At 41.1% G+C, this 13,555-nt stretch overlaps 1 protein-coding gene across 6 annotated transcripts in view; it reads right to left on the reverse strand.

Moving 5' to 3' along the window:
• The window catches only part of pc (pyruvate carboxylase), a 40,129-nt gene that overhangs the window by 16,721 nt on the left and 9,853 nt on the right, over positions 1 to 13,555 (reverse strand). For 2 of the 6 annotated variants that reach the window (XM_022237286.2, XM_022237282.2), the window contains exons 2-8: positions 8,722 to 8,821; positions 5,557 to 5,870; positions 4,522 to 4,706; positions 3,984 to 4,149; positions 2,828 to 2,973; positions 2,287 to 2,404; positions 764 to 1,034 (exon numbers count right to left, since the gene is read on the reverse strand). In XM_022237286.2, the coding sequence (XP_022092978.2) occupies positions 764 to 1,034; positions 2,287 to 2,404; positions 2,828 to 2,973; positions 3,984 to 4,149; positions 4,522 to 4,706; positions 5,557 to 5,836 (1,166 nt within the window). In that variant the 5' untranslated portion in view covers positions 5,837 to 5,870; positions 8,722 to 8,821. Of the gene's footprint in view, positions 1 to 763; positions 1,035 to 2,286; positions 2,405 to 2,827; positions 2,974 to 3,983; positions 4,150 to 4,521; positions 4,707 to 5,556; positions 5,871 to 8,721; positions 8,822 to 8,992; positions 9,108 to 11,262; positions 11,389 to 11,414; positions 11,563 to 13,555 lie in introns of those variants that run through there. The other 4 variants (XM_022237283.2, XM_022237284.2, XM_022237285.2 and 1 more) reach the window with 4 other exon arrangements.

Consider the following 13,555-nt stretch of genomic DNA (forward strand, 5'->3'; position numbering starts at 1 on the left):
AGCTAGGGAGGCGGGCAGCCTCAAATTTTTACCAACATTGTCTCAATGTATTTTTTGACCATCTTGAGTCTTCAAGATTTTTTCCAACAAATGTCTAGCAGTCATTTTGGAACTACTCTTATGAAAATCGGACACGCCATTCTTGCAAGGTTAGCCAACAATAGACATTCTTCCCGCTGATGTGAGCAATGTTAATGCCTGCAGGGCAACTCATACATGATGCCACAAACTTTAAATGGCTGTAACAACAAACCATATGTCAGACTGAATAAGCCTTTTCCAAGTTAAATTTGAATAAAATCTGGTACACTGAGTTCTTTAAATTTATGTAAACATAACAACTTGAATTCTCCATACTAAAACCACTGTTGCTATACCTTGTGATTCGGGGCAAGCTTTTGCTTAGTTACATAAGAGACGCCTTGCAATAATACACTGTTCTCAATGGATAAGAAGGGCACAAAGGAATTGTTCCATTCCAGAGATGGTGGTCGCGATGCAAACGCTTGCCCCGAATCACGAGGTATAGCAACAGTGTCTTCAGTCTGGGGAATTCAAATTCTTACGTTCGTGTGCAATCAAATAACTCAGTGTACCAGATTTTATTCAAATTTACTCTTCACAGATGTACAAGTACATGTAGGTGAGCTGAATGCCTTTACACACTACACCATGCTTCAAAAGTACTGGGCATGGGATAGCTGAGTTCTAGGGGGAAGGGGGAGCTTCCCCCGGCTGTTTGAGGGGTTAAGGGAACACTAACCCTGTCACTTCCTCTGTTACTGTGTGCTCCACCTGCAGCCGGGCGTTGACCTCAATGAAGTAATGCCGACCATACTGGTCCAGCAGGAACTCCACTGTGCCTGCGTTCTCGTAGCCCACGTAGTTGGCCAGTTTGACCGCGTCGGCGGTCATGCGGTTCCGGAGCATGGGGTCCAGCAGGGGGGCCGGCGCTATCTCAATCAGCTTCTGGTGGCGACGCTGGACGGAGCAGTCCCGCTCGTACAAATGAATAGCATTGCCATATTTGTCACCTATCAAAACAAGGTGAATGGTCTATATGGTTAGAGTTAGTAACTCCCGAAATAAGGGTTTCCAATCGAGCAGTTGGCTATATGTTGTGACCCTGGCAAAGTCACTTAACTCCCACTAGTGTCTTTCCGCCAAGGCGTATAAATTGGCACTCAAGAGGGCAGGGCTGGTTTTGCTTAATCAGCTTTTGCACCAGAAATGGAAGCATAGGGCTGTTTAATCCCCTGGGAGCTGAGGTGGTTTTTAGACATGTTTACTGGGCAGGTGAGCTGGGGTAATGATACGGCAGTTTAAGCACCAGTAATGGTGGATATGTGTGCTCTACAAATACCTTTTATTCTTATAAAACAAAATCTTGCTTTGGCTCACAAGGGCTAATAAATCATTTGGCTTTTAATTTTGGACTTTTGCCCTACCTGACGTGTGCAGGTATCACAACACCGTACACTCAGTGTTTGCCCCGGAAGGCTTGTGAAAAACTACAAGCGCACTCGGGTCGGGCAGGGTCCCCCCAAAAAATCCAAAATTAATCAACGTCTCCCCGGTGCAAATCCATCCTTGGAGATCACTTGGAAATCAAATGAAGAGAAAAACTGCATTGAGGGAAAGTGTACACCGTACTATGTCTCGCAGCAACAAAGACGACTTACAGGTTCAACAAGGTACATATACATGTACAAGTTAACAATCATTAACCCTCCTATGGTTTTACAGCACAAATGTGCACAAATGCCCACAGTCACTGGTAAGCATGTATTTTCTATATGGAACACAAACATGCACAGGTTCAGTGGGTACACAGTTGGTTGCCAGCACAAAATGACCCAGGGTCTTTTGTGCAGTCCTCTTCACTGCATTTGGTTTCCTGCACAATTATGCACATGAAACAGTGAAGCAAACTTGTTGGGCAGCACAAAAGTGCAACCTGATATTCCTGTGAGGGACAGTTGGTGCAGTGCACAACATGACACAGCTGTGCTTCTCTGAGCTGTTTACCAAGTGACCCAAAGAGAGACTTCAGCATAGGAGGGTTAAACAAAATTATCAGTCTTACAACTGTGAATGTAACTGATGCAACAGATTTCTCACTTATGGACAAGTACGCAGTGTCATCTGTTCACCAGAAACCCATGTCCCTATGGTAAAAACCAACTACAAACCACATTCCCTTTTTAAACCTTGTAATATGCAATCGACATTATTCCAACAATGACAAAGTCATCAGCTCCAATTATGACGGTCTGACGCCCTCACCAAGAATCTGCACCTCGATGTGCCTGGGTCGCTCGATGAATCGCTCGATGAACATGGACCCATCACCAAAGGCTGCGAGGGCTTCCGACGTGGCACGCTCAAAATTTTCTTCAACGTCCTACAAGGACAAAGACAGCACTGGGTCACTATCAAGGCATGTTTCAATTGCCTCAGCATGTAGTAAGCAACAGAAACAGTACATCTGAAATTGAATTTATAAAGTGTGCTTGGCACCAAGATCATAAGTATCAAGTGTGCTGTACACAGAATATGAACAACTGAAAATCCTAAACCCAAAGCCATAATAAATAGAATACACAAACAACGACAAAAATACAACATGTCAAACCAAACTCCATCAAACAAAATCTTTTTTTTTGTGACAAAACACTTCCCTAAATTTATCCCCAAAACATGAATACCTATAAAATTAAACAGAAATGGAGTTTTTCAGCTTCTTTGAAAATCTGTGAATGTGCCACTTACTTCTGCATCAACCGATGCACCCAGGCAATTTAATTTGACCGTTACGCCATCTCACCTCCATGTTTCTAACAACCCTCATGCCTCTACCGCCCCCTCCGTACGCCGCCTTAAGCATGATGGGAAGGCCAAACTCCTCCACAAACGCTTTGACTTCTTCCTTGGTTTTCACCGGTCCGTCGGTGCCCGGGACTACAGGAACACCTGGGAATAACATGAAGAAATGAGCCAGTGAACAACAAGCAAACCAACCATATGGGTATTAACGCTTCCATTAAAAAATGCAACAGCAATCTTGAGAAAGTAATTACATGGAGATAAATACTCACAAATTTAACTTTTTCAGGAGACATTTTTATCCCACACTGAAACACAAACCACTTGGCAACTGAATGTAGATATACCAACAGTTCTTTTATGTGAAAATACAGTCATGTCTGAGTTCAACGCTGGAAATAATGCATGTGTCTGGTGGCCAATGCTAATTCCCGTAAACGAGTCTGCCATTGCTGACAAGAACCACATACATACACATCAAACATGGCCACTCTTCCTGCTTCAGCCTTCTTGAACAATTCTAAAGCTTGTGAAGTTTTTCACAAGCCCTGTTACTGAAAGGCACAATTCCCAACATAACATTTCCCAGACACAAAAATTACATCTTAAATGTTTGGCATGGTACCCACTGATTATCGACTCAAATCAGCTAGTGGACCCCAACGTGCTCAATGGTTGAGTGAATGTTTGGCATGGTACCCACTGATCATCGACTCAAATCAGCTAGTGGACCCCAACGTGCTCAATGGTTGAGTGAATGCTTGGCATGGTACCCACTGATCATCGACTCAAATCAGCTAGTGGACCCCAACATGCTCAATGGTTGAGTGAATGTTTGGCATGGTACCCACTGATCATTGACTCAAATCAGCTAGTGGACCCCAACATGCTCAATGGTTGAGTGATAAGATGTCTGCACTGGTAGGCAGGAGGTTGTGGGTTCAAGCCAACCTGAATTTTGTTCACAAGCCTTGGACAACAATGGATTACTGACAACACTGGGTAACAGTGTTACAATCAGGGTGGGGGGAAATCAACATCGTTGCCACATGAACCACATGATCGTATAAACTCTACAGCATATGAAGTTGACAATTAATGACTAGGACTTTTCCTGCTTTTGCGACAATCATTCAACAGTCCTAAAATTGGCACACCTGCAGCCATGGCAATTGCACGAGCCTCAACCTTGTCCCCCATCTTGTGCACCACGTCCGGCGAGGGACCAATGAACCGGATACCAGCGTCTAAGACTGCCTGGGCAAAATCTGCTCGCTCAGATAAGAAGCCATAGCCCGGGTGGATCGCTTCAACGTCGTTTTCCTGCGGGTACAAGGCAGGAGTGTGCTTTACATCAAAATTCATGAAACAAGACGAAAACCACATCAGATTTTGCACAGTTTGCTAGTGCAAGATGCTGATAGCCAGTGACAATGTAACAGAATGAGCAGTATTGACAAAATACATGAACATTCTCACTTGAGGTAGATTACCCTCATGGATTGTACTTTGATCCTTTCCTCAGCTTTCTTCAGAGTTGCAAATCATTATTCATTTCTGTCAACTCAAGATGTCCTACAAATGTGTATTCTGACTTCATAACTGCATTTGCAAAGAAAAAGCCAAAAAGAAATGCACAACGTTGAAAAATATTCCAACTCAGCTGCCAATAGCTCCATAGTCTCATAATCTTACCCTTGCCACACGAATGATATCTGGGATGTCCAGGTACGCCTGCACTGGAGGAAGCCCCGCCCCTACAAGATAAGCCTCATCCGCCTTCCCACGATGCATGTTACCTTTGTCCTGCTCAGAGTAGATGGCTACTGTCCTGATGCCCAGCTCGGTGCAAGCTCGGAAAACACGTATAGCAATTTCCCCTGACAGAAAAGAAATAAAGCATTCGAGTGATTCCAACATCACTCTCATTACATTTGTACACCAGAAGGAATCTTTGACCTCTCACCTCTTGCATAACATATGATCAACCTGAATCAAACTAGCCAAGCAACAACCTTGTGGTAAAGGGTAGCCAAAAATGTACTGGAAATTTCAACCCGTTCATTTCATTCTGGGAAATCAGGGTTTGCGTTTTCAATTGTGTTACAAAAAAAAAAAGAAAATGGAAATTTTTTCAGCAAATTCTTTTCTTAAAGTCTTCTCAAGCTGTTGTCTAAAGCAGGAATGTACAGTAACATTGTTATAGACAGTAATGCATTACAGGAAGAGACATGCAGTTTAAACTGCTGTATACAGTACATGGAGCTGTAAAAAAACCCTGCCATCAGCCCATTTGAGTACTTCAAATATACATGTACATTAAAGGCCATATGACAGCAGGGAGGTACTGTGACTCAAATTAATACTGGTACCCCATACAGTTGTACATCAATCACATTATCAGGACTCTTCAAAGTTCCTGCAAAGCATAAATCTAACTGTGGCGAACTGCAGAATGGGCAAACTCCCTTTTCCACGACATGCAAACCCTTTTCTCTTCGTTCCAAACAAAAACTCATCCAGACATGGCCTGTTGCGGAAACTAATGATTTTCTGAAATATTTCATCACTGAGGTGTAGGTTAACTTTTTATGCAACTGTAGTGCTGATACACATTCTTTTTTTTTTTCAAAAACAAAAATATTCTGTTTGGCCAGTAATTTCTCACAAGTGGCATTCAAAAACAAAGCTCGTTACCACTGAAGGTTACATGGCTGTCAAGTTTCTTACCTCTGTTGGCCACCAAGACTTTGTTGATTGGCACCTTCTCCACTTGGAGCTTTTTAGGAGACACTGTTGAATATGAGCTTCTCCTGCCATGCATAGTGGTCGTGTTCGCTGAGGAGTCACTGGGATTGCCGCTGCCATATTGACTCGTAGATGTCCTGACGGTGACGTAGTGAGTGAATGAACCCCTCGAGTCAAGTACAGCTCGGCTGATTCGGTGGCCACTTGACCGGCCACAGAGATGCCTCAGTTGCAAGGTGCGTGATGCCTGGGCCTTCAACATGTTGGTAAGACGGGTTGCTTTGGTTTCTACGATCCTGCAATAAAGCAATATGAACAAAACATTTTTATTAATTATAAGAAAGCTGATTGAAGATGATAAGTGGGTTAAATTCTGGCTTGTACACAGGTTACATTCAAATTCTGATACACACCTAAACTAACAAGCAAGTCTGGTCCGAGCCAATTTGGCTCATCAGGCCGGTGTTTATCTCCGGTTTCCTTGGCATGAAACGACTAAGAACATTTTTGGGGTCCGAATATTATCATATCCAATAGACTGTCATAGACTGTTCTCATCTTGGAAACTACAGGTAGTCTTAGGAGTGCATGTGCTGTAAGTAAAGGAAATGTCAGTCGCACCTGTACCTGTAAGTCAATAAACCTTCATGTGCATGCACATGTGTATCATTTATTTCTGGACAGTTCCTCTGACCTTGGAGCAACTCCCTGCCAACATCTGTCTACAGCTACACTAAAGGTAAAATGTTTTCACAAAGGCTACAAAGACACTGAAAATTGCATAAAAATGCACATGTTCTTTTACATGTAAATGAAAAGGTACATGTACAGTGTATGTGTACACGTAGTCTGTAGTTTCCAAGATGAGACCAGTTTATTGGACATGATAATAGTCGGACCCCATACATGTTTAAATATTTTATTTTGTTATTGAAACCCTGATGGGGGGTATTGTACTGTAAGTTGCATGTACATGCAGGGCTCAAAAGATTCCCTGTACTGCTTTGCAACCCAGATTTCTATCAGATTTCTATCAGATTTTCTATCAGAGTTGAGATTTCTATGTCACCTTTTTAAAATGTGCTCTGTTATTCCATGGAGGAAGAAACACAAACAGTTTGTGTTCCTTCCTCCATGGTTATTCTGGCAATATAACGGTTCTGTTCTAAAACTGGTACATGTACTGTTAATTCTAATCCATTTACGAATTGTACATGGTTGGGCCACTGGCCCAGTGGTATGTTGGGTCCTAACATGTACACTTACAGTGGACGCCTTCAATGGTACATGTACATGTAATTGTTATGTCCATGTGTGTACATACCAAAACAACACTTGAAGCAAGAGGTTTGTTTTGGTCATTGTTTCACTGGTATCTCAGGAGTTCTTTTCAGACATCTAGAGGGGTGTGTTACATGTACACGTAGGTAACAATAGTCTAGAGTGTGTAAAGGGATTGGACACACATGTATGAGGGGTACCCCCTCCATCTCATTTCTTGCTGGGTATCCGGTTCGCAAGTGACTTTGTCACAACTTAGGAGGACGCACCACGATTTGCGGGCTCCCATTGGACGATCACTGAAGTTGCACGTACTAACTTCCGGTTCCATGGTCCCATAACGGCAATCAATGCATGTAACTCTATGTGCAATGTATGTGCAGTGGGCGTGGTTTAAACTGAAGTGACGTCACACTTACGAACGGGATACCAAACAAAGCATTGTCTCCACGAGGATACAGCATTCATGCGTGTTTGTTTTCAAGATACTAATACCGGTGCATGTACATATACCTCTATACATGTATGTACTTTAGGCCACATGCACTGAGATATTCAGGTACATGTTACAACATGTGATACTTGGTATGGGAAGCTGGCTGCATGACCTACAGATTTCACTGACGAGTAAAGGTCGGGTAATGGCACTAATTCTTCACAAACCTTGACATTCAATTCAAAGTACACACAGTACTGTACATGCAGCTCAGCATGCAGAGTGTTACAAATGTAGACGACTACAAAACGTTAATTAGTTTCCATCTCATTAAAAAGTCAGAATCAAACCTTCTTTTCACAATGTAAAACACAGTACTCCATCAAAGACTTGGAAAGAGACTTATTTAAAAAAAAATTAAATTGTAAAGCTTATACGGTGTACCAGAAAAAGGAAATTTGGGGTATCTTTTGAATATGGATCTAAGCTTGAATGTCAATGAGCTACCAGTACACCATGACCCAACAAGCAACAGCGGGGTGGGGGAACATTTCCAAAGTGGGGGTCCATTGTGAGACCATCAGGCATCAGCTTTTAATGGACCTGCCCTGGTCGGGGGGAGAGGGCACTTATCCCAAGTCAAAAAGTGGCCACCAGCCCCTTTCCCACTCCACTTCTGCCACCAGTGCCAACAAGTACATACATGTAAATGTATCTGTAGTCCATTCATACTGCATTGACCAATAAAGTTCAATTTTCAGCCTGTAACCTAATACTTATATTAGGTCCCCCAAAAAATACTCGGTCTCTGATCAGACTAGAGTTCCAGAATTGATGTGACGATGCAGGTTTTTTTTTTTTAAGGGCTTTTTAAGACTGGCAATGGACACAGAAATGAGTGGCATATTTAAGAGCAAAGGCTAGCTGTAGCCCATTGCACATCACGCCACCAGCAGCGCCACTGTTGTTGATCAGCTGGCTGTAACTTTGTAACCTACCCATGGTCTACTGTTTTTGTACGACATCAACATTAAGCAGTCGTAACGGATCTACCCACGAATTAGTCTGGTTCCTTGAAGAAATTGCCCTTCCGACTTATGGACTTGTGGCCGGGAATTAGTCTACTTGCAAATATTCAGGCAGTGCGGAAATTTCAAAATTGACACGCGCACTGACCAGAGACCAAGTATTTGTTTGTTTCTTTTTGCCTTATAAAGTGTACTTGCATACTGCTACATGTGTGTTTGATTGGTTCACTTTCCCGTAGGTAGGTTCATGCACAAAATCCACAGCTTGTTAACCATCAAATATGTACATTCATGAATGAATTCATAACTGAATCTGTTACGGTTCTGTAAGTTAAAGTCTACTCAATTAACCTTTTCATACTTTCAGAAATTTTTGTAAAAGAGACATGCAAAACGGCTTACCTTATAGTAGTACCTTCCCACTTTTTGTTCTGTACATTGTTAAACCCCAAGAACGATAATCAGTCTTCCTAAACTTCAACTGCAAAACAAAGAGCTTCCCCTGTGGGCAAACACGGAGCAAAGTCCTTGATAAGAACAGGTACAGTAAAGAGAAAATGTTCTGACATTTGGGAGGAAACTCGTCTGCAACAGATGTTTAGATCGAGTCAGTCTATCATTTATTAAACGGCAATTTCTTTGTAATTTAGAGAAATTTGTTGGCACACTGCACCTGCAGGCTTTACGTTGTCATTTCAGAGCTACTTAATGTGATCAACCTTTGTACAGATAATACAAAAAGAAACTAGGAACGACCATGGATCTGAAATGATCAAAACAGACCAAGGCTGCCAAAATGTGACCTTTGGCAGACATCGGTGAAGAATGCTGATGATGCAATCACAACCACCGTGGCCACAGCCCAGTGGGTCATTGTATATGTGTGAACTAAACTCTGCAATTTCAACCAATCAAAACACTTTTCCGTTGTTACTTTTTCCAAACATCCATGACACTCAGACATACAATTGCTCCTGTGTACCAGTAAATCAAGTCAATGCTGCATTCAGTGCATCAGTGCAGTGTACAGTACTTGCAGATGTACATGTATGCATTTTACAAAGTCTCAAACTGTGTAGACGGAACAATGGCTCCTTGCTCTGTGAAGTACATGTAAGTGGGGTTTGGGCATTTTGCACATGGCCAAAAAGAACCGAGGAAAGGGAGAGATGGCAAAGCTACTAGTGGGCACAAGTAAATTCACCAAATGTGACCCACTCTGCAAAAAGGAGTCTTCAGTTGCCAGAGCCACTTTATGAGTTTTCATTTGTATTCAAAAGAGCAAAGGGAGCTTTTTGTTTTGATGTACATGTATCACTCAGTTTGGCATCCTCATGAAAGTGGATACTCCATGGTGAAAAATGCTGTGGGTTCCTACTGATTTACATTGCGCAAAATTATTCTAAAGGACTTTTTACTCTGGCGACTTGCATGAGACTCCTTTTTGCAGAGTGGGTCACAAATACCAAAACTGCTGTTTGGCTAAGATTAATAGCTGATTGGGAGCCTTATCATTTTGTGATCAGATTTAAGGAAGGGAACTACTAAAGTACAACAACTGCAATGATTGCTGGTACCCGTACCATTCTGTACATGTACAGCCCAAGACTAAAACACCCACAGCTGTGACAGAAAATTGCTGGTTACACGTGCAAGCACAACATACACACCATAAAGGACAGACATACTGGAAATCAATCAGTAATAATATTACCATGAATATTCTTTGCTCATAAACAGTCACGGCAAGGACACATGTGCAGTACATGTAAATTTATTCATAGTACAAACTATCGGGACATGTACATATATGTACAATGTACATGTACCTTTACCTCGTTTATTGCACAGATGTTCAGATGAGTACCAGTATGTGGTTCACATGTATATTCTCTCTCATCTGGTTTAAATTTACAGCACTTCAGCATACCTGAAGTAGAAGTGCCATAGTGCACTCATGCCTATATGTACATGTATAGCTGTCGTGGGCAAAACACACATTTGTGTACATTCAGACGAAAGTCAAGTAAACTAAGCACCCATTGTGGACATGATCAGCCTTCAAGGGCTAGTGAACATCTACAATATTTACCGAACACATTTGATAAGCATACTGTAGGTCTGAGTAGAATACCGTTAGGGTGGACAGTGACATCCCCCATTAGACTGGGACCCTTATCACTTTATCAGAGACAAAATATTTGTCATCCTGCAAAAACCTTGTCAGATTACCCAGATAAGAGGAGTGATATATCACTGGTGGGTGACAGACAGGAAGGAATAGATTAATGCACACCCTTAATCATATCTATAGATCTAGAGCTGTGAATCAGAATTCATCCATATGTGGGCAATGGCAAACAAAACATGGTTTTGTCTTTTGCTGCTTCTCCCAAAATACTATGTATAAAATGTATGTGAAGCCACTGTGGTACTTGCATACGGGTACATCAATTATCTGCTTAGCAACTTGTTATACAAACACAGCTTAGATATTTGCTATTAAAAAGGTCACTATCTCTTTGACCATCTTTTTTCCAAAGAGGTCAATGCCAAGAATCTTCATACACTACATGTTGGTGTACAAAAGTACATGTATAGCCATTTCACGAATGGCATACATGTACATGTACATACAGTTTTGTGGGTATAGTAGACACAGTGCATGTACAGGTGTATCCTACGGTATTTTTAGTTCCACTCACTTTGAGGAATAGACTTTGCAGATGACTACTCGTATGCATATACAGTACGTTGTAAATGACCACCACATGCACAGGGCCTTTTTGGTTTTTCACTAACATGTACAGATACATGAACATGTATCTTGAGGAAACAACAGAGATTCACCTTTCAGTTTGATGAAAAAATGACAGCAGATGTACACGTATGTAAATCTTTATCCGTGTCTATTTTCTGCGCATGCAAATGCTGTATACTCACGGCGGCAGAAATAGAAATGCAGAGGAAGTTTCAAAACTACCGTTGTCCAAATTTCCAAGAAGCTGAAACAATACACTCTCCATCAATTTCAACCACATCTCCGTGTAACTTATGTTAAACCCAAATGATGCAACAAAAATGATTTCCCTTACCTGTGTACATGAACAGATGACTACGTGCACAGCCGCACAGTACACATGTCGATGTGTACTACACTGTACGTTGTATACATGTACCAGTAGTGTCTGTCCACTAGTCCTCCATGTACACTGCACTCCAGAACCCGCACCAGTTTAATCCAGAAAATTTATGCAAATCATTCTGTTTACCTACTATTGCCTAGCCTCTGACACACCCCCACAACCAGCCAATCAAATTGCTGGCAGCTGCAAGCCTTTATTCAGCTGTTAACAGCAAACAAATTCTATTCATAAGGTGTCTATGGCCTGCCTTGCCAAGGAATACCAGTGCATGTATTGTAGAGTATGGTACATCCGTTATCCATCTGTAGCAAAAAAAATATTACTCTTGTGGTATTGATGGGTACTGCGTGTACTATTACATTCATGCAAGAAAATGCTATGAGTACATGTAGTGCTGGAAGTCGAAAATTAGTCTGGAATTAGAAAATGCATGAATACATTTATAGGATATTGCCCGTTTGCCAGTAAAATGCTGCCTTAGTTAAACTGTACATGTACATTGTAAATGACCACTCATGACCCCCCCAAAAAACTGCCTACTTTCCTTGAGCATTTGGCACAGAGAAAATTTAACACTTCTCACAACAAAAAATGAAAAAGGCGTTTTTCTTCAAAGTGCTTAATGTACATGTACAGTACAATATTTCATCCCCTCAAGTTGAGAAATACCATGACAATAATGTTGACATACAATGTACAATGTACTTTAAAACACAAGAATGAAAGGAAAAAGACAAAGCAATCAACTTGTGCAATTTCATGTTTCCGTAACCCATCAAATCTTTTAGTTTATTCTTTACCTGTTGGAGGATTGACAACTGCTGTTATGGTAACCCAATTTCACACAGGGATAATAAAGCATGCCAAATTATGCGCAATGCTGCAAAATCAATAACTGGTAAGTTTACGCAATTAATTTGTAATTCCCAGCAGGGCTAATTAGTAGCATACATACTCTGTACACTGTACATGTGCATATGTATTATACACATGTATGCTTTAAAGTTTTGGAGTGATTTAATTCAGAGGAAAAGAGCTGAAGTGCATTCCTTCCACAACGTTGCCATTTGGTTCTGTAAATGTACAGTCGGGGCAAAAAGTTTACATACACCTGGTAGAACAACAACAGTTTTCCTCAAATTTCACAACTTCACTAATTCCTACCAACTTTTCTTTTCAGGACAGACCGGTAATGTACATGGCGTATGTATCAAATAAAAACACCAAGAGACACATACATTGTACATGTATATATAATATACAACCCTACTACATGTACATGTATGTGGTGCCACCTTCAGTATTTTTGGTCACATCTCATATTCGCAGTGGACCACTTTCTGAAGTATTTTTGAACGACAATAAGGGTGTAAATGTAAATTTTCACAAAATGATTTTTGAGAAATATTAATATTTTGAACCATAAAAATGTCTCTGAGTATTTTTAATTCAAGGACATGTACACTCTATGAACATTGTACAATTTGTCTGACCTCATAAAGAAAAAGTTGGCAAAATATTGAGGAAACTTGTTTTTCTACCAAGTATATGTATGTAAACTTTTGGCCCCAAAGAACAGTGCAAACATGTTCTAATGAGTCAAATTTGGGCCACTGTCTTTTCTCTACACTGAAGTAGTCGTATGTAATATACATGTACTGTACATACATTGTACATGTAATCCATTTATTTTTGCTGTAATTTTGTGACATGGACCCACTTGGGGGCTTTTACCGTACACACACTGAGTAACACAATCTGTTTTACAATGTACATGATGACTATTTGTTAATTTGAGAAAAACCCCAGAAAAATGGTGAAAACATTCCCTTTTCACTAATCAAATCACAGCTGGCTTAATTTGTCATAAAATTCGTCTGGCAAAAAACCCATAGACTGTAGGCCATTCCATGATTGCGCATACATGTACTGTGCGCACACATGGTCATTGACTGCGTGGCACCCATTAATGGGTGCTGTGCATGTATAACCAATCATTCTTCCAATGATTATCTGTCTGGATGATAGCATGCCTGACGGCCTGTGTGCTATGCACCTGATATCCACACTAAAATATTGAGATCCTCTTC

This window comes from Acanthaster planci, linkage group LG01 (genome assembly GCF_054643075.1).
Source record: "Acanthaster planci isolate LZ-2023a linkage group LG01, COTS_SCS, whole genome shotgun sequence".
Taxonomy (NCBI): Eukaryota; Metazoa; Echinodermata; class Asteroidea; order Valvatida; family Acanthasteridae; genus Acanthaster; species Acanthaster planci.